The sequence below is a fragment of the Ananas comosus genome, linkage group 9 (genome assembly GCF_001540865.1).
Source record: "Ananas comosus cultivar F153 linkage group 9, ASM154086v1, whole genome shotgun sequence".
NCBI lineage: Eukaryota > Viridiplantae > Streptophyta > Magnoliopsida > Poales > Bromeliaceae > Ananas > Ananas comosus.
In genome coordinates, this window is record NC_033629.1 from 1121877 (window position 1) to 1130530 (window position 8654).

The 8654-nt window shown below is 36.7% G+C and overlaps 1 protein-coding gene across 1 annotated transcript; it reads left to right on the forward strand.

The window, feature by feature from the left end:
* LOC109715200 (L-type lectin-domain containing receptor kinase IV.1-like) lies at positions 1-2130 on the forward strand. The gene is made up of 2 exons (XM_020240100.1): positions 1-1635; positions 1734-2130. Exons 1-2 carry the CDS (start codon positions 1-3, stop codon positions 2118-2120), a joined length of 2022 nt encoding a protein of 673 aa, XP_020095689.1. The 3' UTR covers positions 2121-2130.

The window sequence follows — 8654 nt, forward strand, 5'->3', positions numbered from 1 at the left end:
ATGCTTCTGAAGTTTCCATCCTTCCGCTTCTCTCTTCTTCTCCTCCTTCTCATTCTTAAGCTTGCGGCTTCTTCTCCTACTGAAAAAGAATTCACCTTCAATGGATTCTCTGGGGCCAACCTCACCCTCGACGGCATCGCGACGGTATCTTCCGACGGCCTCTTAATCCTAACAAACACCACAGAAAAACAAAAAAGCCACGCCTTCCATCCTTCCCCTCTCAGCTTCCGACGCAACCTCTCCGACGGCAGCATCCCCTCCTTCTCCACCACCTTCGCCTTCGCCATCGTCCCAACCGAGAACGCCGGCATCGGCGGCCACGGGATCGCCTTTGTAATCACCCCCTCGACAGACTTCTCCAATGCCTTATCCGACCAGTACCTTAGCTTATTCAACGAGAGCAACAACGGCGACGCCGCCAACCATGTCGTCGCCATCGAGCTCGACACGATACTCAACATTGAGTTCAAAGAGCTGCGGTCCGAAGAGTCGCGCCCCGCCGGATACTATGCGGACGATACCGGAGAATTCAGGAACTTGACCCTCATCAGTGGCAAGGCCATGCAAGTGTGGGTCGACTACAACGGCCCAGATGCGAAGTTGAAAGTTACGCTCTCCCCTATAAACGCAATTGGAACGCCGACGATGAAGCCTACTAAACCTTTGATGTCTTTCACGGTCAACCTCTCCGCCGTGCTGTTAGACTTGCCCGTGCACGTGGGCTTCTCCGCGGCGACGTACCCCCTGATGACGTCCCAATACGTCCTCGGATGGAGCTTCGCCATGAACGTAGGTCAGGCTCACGCCCCGCCCCTGAACTACTCGAAGTTGCCCGCGATCCCCCGCATGAATCTCAAAGGTCATAAGTCGAGGACTCTGGGCTTGGGGTTGGCCGTGGCTTCTTTAGTGTTCGTGCTCCTGGTGACGTTTGTGGCGTTTGCTGTGGCACGGTGGCGAAGCAGGTACTCGGAGCTTCGTGAGGATTGGGAGTTGGAGTTCGGGCCGCACCGATTCTCATACCGAGACCTCTTCCGAGCCACCAACGGCTTTAGGGAGAGGGAGCTGTTAGGAGCCGGCGGCTTCGGCAAGGTCTACAGAGGAACGTTGCCGACTTCACGGGCAGAGGTGGCGGTGAAGAGGGTCTCCCACGAGTCGCGGCAGGGGATGCGGCAGTTCGTGGCGGAGATTGTCAGCATGGGCCGCCTCCGCCACCGCAACATCGTGCAGCTGCTCGGCTATTGCCGTCGCAAGGGGGAGCTTCTCCTGGTCTACGACTTCGTCCCCAACGGTAGCCTCGACAAGTACCTGCACTACGACCGGGCTCATAAGCCTGCACTCGGGTGGTCCCAGAGGTTCCGGATCGTGAAGGGTGTCGCGGCGGGACTCCTCTATCTTCACGAAGAGTGGGAGCAAGTCGTTGTGCACAGAGACATCAAGGCGAGTAATGTACTGCTGGACGGCGAGATGAACGCCAGGCTGGGGGATTTCGGTCTCGCTAGGCTGTACGATCACGGCACCGATCCGCAGACGACCCATGTGGTGGGGACGACTGGTTACATTGCGCCAGAGCTCGCAAGGACCAGTAGGGCAACTACTGCCACCGACGTCTTTGCTTTCGGAGTTTTCATCTTAGAGGTAGTGTGAAACAACTATTTTTCTCGATCAATCTTATACAAACTGCCAGTTAGAGGACGAATATCGTGTTGTGCGTTTTAATATTTCATATCCAACAGGTTGCTTGTGGGCGGAGGCCGGTGGAGCAACCGACCGTGGGCTGGCAAGGGGAGCAATTCCTGTTGGTGGATTGGGTGACCGAGAACTGGCGGAAGGGTTCGATTCTCGATACAGTGGATGCCGGACTGGGAGGAGAGTACGCGAGGGAGGAGGCGGAGATGGTGCTGAAGCTGGGGCTGATGTGCTCGCACCCGCAACCTGCGGCGCGGCCGAGCATGCGGCTGGTCGTGCAGTACTTGGAGGGCCATGTGCCCCTCCCAGAGCCATCGCCGGCTTATCTCTGCTTCACCAAACTATCATTTCCTCACAATGTTGGTTTTGATGACTATGTTGCCTCCTATTCATCTTCCGTGCCGAGTGCATCTACTCTCTCCGGAGGAAGATGAATATTAGCTGTGTATAGATCGGAATGTGTTAGATATGTCTCGAAATTGATAATCGATTTCTGTTTTGAGATTCCGACTCGTAATGAAATTACTATCTATTTTTCAGTTGTTTTATTATTATTTATATCCTTTGAAAGGTCCATGCATCGCCACTTATCCCGATTTTCCTGTATGATTATTATTATTACTATTATTGTTAAGGGTTTTTTAGTCAGTAGTAATTGATGAGAGGGTTGTAAGGAAGAAGAATACACCACCTAAGCTTCCTCCACATAAAATGCAAACAAATTATAGTTTCATAAAAATTTTATGTTTTTTAAAAAAATCAGAATAAATCCGCATCAAATTTTCATTAAAATCACTCCTCATCATGGGGTTTCATCGGGGCTGAATATGATTGTGCTCGCTCCATAAGAACATTTTTTTGATTTATTATTGGAATAAAAATAAAAAATAAAATTGGTTTGTATTGCTAGCAAAGTTTCCATATTTTCTTCCCGTACCCCTTTTATCAAATAGAGTAGATCCCTGTTTAATCCAAAAAAAAAAAAAGTTTATATTAAAATGTAAAAATGGAACGAAAAATCAACAAAATATTTTTTTTTCATTTGTTTGCAAGTAAAACATATCTCTAGATTGTACTAGCCTAACCCACAAATTTGGTGGGCACAGCTCACGTGCGAGACTATTTGTTTATTATGTAAATGCTATGAATTCTGAAGTTGCATTAACGACTTCATGTTGGGAATCGTCGTTACCAATAGTTATCCTCGACGTCAATCAATGCAACATGCGATGTAATATTTAAAGTTGTTTGAACGGTGGATGGGTAAAAGAATAGCCATGGTCAAAACACATGGATTGTGAAAAAACTAGCCATGGCCCCGTTTGGATACTCCTGAAAACGTAGCATAGTTAAACTATGCTATGGCGGTAGGAAAAATATCTTATGAAGCGTTTGAGAGGAAAAAAAGTAACGTAATTTTTGGAGTATAGTTAAACTATACTCCAAAAAATAGAGTAAAAATATAATCCATTCTAACCAAAGAAAAAAAATTCCACCATTCTTGAGCTCCCTTATTTAAAAAAATGCATCAAGTTCTAACTTTTAAATTTCAACATAGATTTTAAATTTCAACATAGATTTAAAATTTAAAATTTAAAATTTAAAATTTAAAATATCACATTTGAAATTTTAAATTAAAATTTTAAATATTAAATTTTAAATTTTAAATTTCAAACTTTAAATTTTAAATTTCAAACTTTAAATTTCAAATTTCAAATTTCAAATTTCAAATTTCAAATTCAAATTTAAATTTCAAATTTAAATTTTGAACTTTAAATTAAATGTTGATTTTTTTAAATTTAAAATTTAATTAAAATTTAAATTTAAATTTAAATTTTAAATTTCTAATTTATAAATTTTAATTTAAATTTTTAAATTTAGAGATTTTAATTTAATTTCAAACTTAAATTTTTAAATTTTACAATTAAAATTTCAACTTTAAATTTTACATTTTAAATTTTAATTTCAAAACTTTAAATTTAACTTTTACAGTTTTAAATTTCAAACTTTAAATTTTAAATTTAAATTTTAACTCTTTAAAATTTAAAATTTAACAATTAAATTCAAATTTCAAATTTAAAATTGAAATTTGAATCTGAAGTGCTCATAGTTCAAATTTCAAATTTTAAACTTTAAATTTTAAATGTATTTTTTAAACTTTAAATTTTAAATTTATTTTTTAAATTTAAAATTCTAAATTTCAAATTTCAAATTTTAAATTTTAAATTTTTTATTTTAAAATTTTTATTTTAAAATTTTAAATTTAAAAATTAAATTTAGATTTTTAAATTTTTAAAGTTTAAATTTGTAAATTTCAAATTTGAAAATTTAAAATTTAAAATTCAAAATTCAAATTTTCACATTTCACATATCAAATTTTAAATTTTAAATTTTTTTTGAAAATTTAAATTTTAACTTTTAATCTGAAAATTGAGAAAAATCATGTAAAATTATACAATGCGTATCCAAACAGTTTAAAATTTGAATCCGTGAAATTTTTTAGAGTTGCAGGATTCTCTATTTTATCTAGACCGAAACCACAGTTTATAAATTCCGTGGAGATATTTTACTGTGTATCCAAACAGGCCCTCAACGGATAAGTGTGAACGGTTCGTGGAATAAAATCGTTCAATCATCGATCTTAAAATAAAGTCTAACAATGCATTGACCTCAATTAATAGATTCTTTTCATTCTTAGTCTCAATCCATTAGTTCTAGCTAGCCAGGTTTCAAAAGAAAAAAAAAAAATGATAGTCTCGAGTTTTTTTTTTTTTTTCCATTTTTTTAGTTGACTTAGGTCGACCGAGTCTATTCGTTCATTCTTATTAGACTCGATCCGATCTTAGCGCGATCATCTTAGATCAGGCCCGTTCTTAGTATATCTCGATATTATCTTAACCAAGTCAAATTAATTTGAGTAGAACTTTTTTATTTTCTTTTGTTTTTAGAAAGATAATAATTAATGCTGAACTTTTATTTTTGTTGAGCTGATCTATAATTCTATTGATAGTACATAAATAATATTAACTATCAATATTTTAGTTCTTTGATCTATAATATATATATAGTAGCACCATCTAAGCCTAAAACTCTAAACATCAAGGGCTAAAAAAGTTGATAGAAAATACTATTCTACTACTATTAATAATATTCTGGCCCCACTAGGTTTTATATTCATTTTCTTATAGTTTTACCCTATGAATAAGTAGTAATTTTTTCTTTTAGAAAAAAAAAAAGATAGCATGAATAAGTGGCAAGAACTTAGCATGCATAGGTGAGACAACTGTGGTCCCTCGTTTGCTTCCTCCCTTTTATCTTTTGGTGTTTGGTGGATTCACAAACCACATCTTGGGAAACTATTTACCTATCTAGCCTTTTTACAAAAAAAATATTTCCTATCTAGCCTTCTTTTAAAAAATATTCCCCATCTAGCCTCATTTTCAAAGATTAAAAAAAAAAAAGAGAAATTAATATCTTTAATATATATTAAGGGGTTAAGTGGGGAGATTATCTTTTTCTCTCTCCTTTCCCGAGATCCCTTCTCACTCTCTAATTTTTGCGTATAATTTATTTCATATCGATTTATTTCAAAATAGAAAATTTTCATATGGCGCATCAACCAATTTTAATCTTTTTATATTTTGATGGAAATATTATGCATGCACTACAAGAAAAGATAGTATTGGTGGCAAAAATAAAATGGCGACAAAATTTATCGCCACTATATAACTACTTATGGTGGCGATAAAAAAAGTTGCCATTAATTAATTAACTTAAAGTGGCAATAAAAAAAATTGCCACTAATTAATTAAGTTAAAATGGCGATAGTATTTTTACCACTAAATACTATTTTGTCGCCACTATTTTCTTATCTATGGTGGCGATAAAAAAAAATCGCCACCGATTAATTACTTTAAAGTGGCGATACTAGTTTCATCACTAAATGACTATTTTGTCGCCACTATTTAGTTATTTATGGTGGCGATAAAATAAATCACCATTATTTAGTTACATATAATGGCAATAAAAAGTATTGCCACAAATTAATTAAATTTAATTTAATTTTTAAATTAAATTAAATTAATATTTTAATTTAATTTTAAAATTAATAATTTAAATTTTTAGAAAATTAAAAAAATTCGTATTCCCTGAGCTGACCTGGCCTCTCCCCTGACCCCTCCACATCCTCTCAGCTGCACTAAAGAAAAAGCCCTAGCCCCCTCGAAACCTATTTCCTTAATCCGCTCCCACCCTCTCCGTCTCTTCCTTGACGAGCTCTCGTCACGGCGAACTCCTCGCCGGCGAGCTCGTCACCGGCGAGCTCCTCACCTAGGGTTAGTGCTTCGCCGCTCCCGATCCGACCGTCTCGATCTCCCCGACGCCTCCCTCTTCTCCCATGGCGGCGGATCACTCCCTCGGAAGATCCGCTGTAAGTGATCGTGCTCTATTTGTTCCATTCATGAGCTCAGATTTGTGTTTCTACGGTTTCTTCTCAAGCATTTGTGATCGAATGAGGTGTTGATTGCTTCGTTTTCTCTGGTTTCTTTACTTCGTTGCTCTTTGATGTATGGAGACTCTTCGATCGGTGGTTCTGATTCTATTCTTGTTTGATTGGGTTATTGATCGCTTAGAATAAGTTTTCTTATCTCGTTACTGTGGAGTTAGGCCCTTTCATGTCCTTTGGCATGCTTCTTCGTTACTAATTGTGCACTTGTCATCCGAAGGTCTTCCCGATTTGAAGAATTTATTTGATTATATTGATTTTATCTCTTGATTGTTTTACGGTTGAAGGTTTTCGGAGATGTTTACATTCTTTGTTTCATTGAGAACTTCTGTTTGTGTACGAGAGATTTCTCTAGCTGGTTGAGATAACGTTTATTGGAGTGCTATATCACATTTTATGTGTTAATTATTGTATATATTGCATGTCGGCAGTTCAATTAGTGTTCCTAACTATATCTTGAGAGAATAATGCAGGATTGGTCCTCAATTTTCTGGCAATTCAGCAGAAACATTGGGATCTTCCTCCTCCATATGCAATGGATCGTCAGTATTATCTGTTGTTTGTTTGTCAGAGAAATTTATTTCCCCATGGTTAGATTAGTGAATTAGTGCAATCATCCGATTCTGGACACTTATTTTCGTGATTTCTGAGGGTAAGATTGCAGTACTTCACAACTTAGTTCAGTTGAAGTAGAAGTTGGCTGCTCGGAGGGTAGTTGTGTCGTCTAGTGGCTTGCATTACAATCCTCGAACAGTTCAAATTTAGCATAGAGTTTGAGTCATAATGTTCTAGAGCAGTCAAGGAAATTGGCTCAGGAAGCCATTTCATGGGATTATTCGAAAAAATGCATTCATATCAGGAAAATTCGATATTCACTTACATTGATCAGCTTGAAGATCATGGAGATGCTCTGAAAGAGTGATTTAAAGTGGCAATCTCAGAACGTTATCGTCTGAAAGAATCAACTCTATTTAAAAGATGTCTGAAGAAAATTGGCTTAAGTTTATCCCCATTTTAATTATTATTATTTTACCTTTATTTGTTGTTTCTCTTTTTTTTTCCCTTTTTCGGCTGAGGTCTTGGTCTCAAAGTTATTCGTTCTTTCAGTAAATTTGTGAAGTTAACATTAGCACGCCCTCTAGATTGCATATGATGCAAATGAAGTCTCCGAAATTTTATCCCATACTACAAAAGAGGACAGCATGTGAGAGGCTTTAGATCTCTTTGATGATTGATCACAATTAGTCCATCTCATAAAAGGTAATAAGTAGACGAACAGAGCTGTAGTTTATTCGATCAGGTAACCATTTTCGTAACACTTATCTAACAATGTATTATTCAGTTGATGCTTAGTGAGGGTTGAAAATGGTTTGAGTAATATCTTTTGTCCGCTTTAGTTCGAGTTCAGCCGTGACATGGATGTAGTTTCCTTATCTACATAAAATTACCGGGCCTTCGAAAAAAACATTTTGGGATACGATACATGCAACGTGACTTGAATACTCCAAATTAGTTGGACATGACTCTTTTAGTTTTTATGTAAGGTGGAAAGCCAAAGCTAACAGCAAAGCTGAGGCTTGTGAAGTTTTCTGCGGAAATATAATGTATTTTGTAGATGATATTTCTTCTTAACTAATTGAGCATGTCTTTAATATTTTCATATAATTTATAGAAAGTTACTGTGGAAAATTTTTCGAGCGTTTCCCAGCCTTCATTCTAACTTCGCTTCACTTGCAGAGCAACTTCAAGAGAGCAGTCTTGGTGAAAATGTTGGCAATTATGAATAACCATACTTCCTCTATCTTTCCGTCACCCAATTGCTTACAGCTTAGCAGACGATATCGATGTAACACTGTGGGTGTGTTTGAAACATCAATGTGTGGGTTCGATACGGGATCTTGTTCATACAAGCTTAGATCTATTGCAAGTGAAGATTCTTTTGGGTCAGATTAATGATAATAAAGTAAGTTCTAGTGGCTATAAGATTTAATTTCCAGCCCTTTAGAAACAAGAGATTCAGCTTTTACTTTTTTTTTTTTACTATTTACTTGGACTGCGTTGGAACAAAATAAAAAATATAGAATGAATTTTAGCTCGATTAAAGCGATCAGCATTTTACCTTATAATAGAAAATCAGATTGAACTGAGTCATATTTGAAACGTAGGAGATCAATATTGGGCTCAATCAAAGTCGAAATGGCAGATGCTAGATTGGGCCAAGCTCAAATCAAGACTATTTTATATTTGTGTTTGTATACTTAAATAAATTAATTATAGTTTTTTTACAGTTCGAACATTTATGCAATTAACAGTTAGCGCTAAAAAACAAAATAGCTCTTCCGCATCCTAGCTCCTATTTTTTAGCGCAGAATCAAAGTAGTTGTTAATAATCATTAAACAAAATTCAAAAGACAATTTTTGTGTGTAGCAACTATGTAAAATCACTCCACTTGTGTAGAATTGT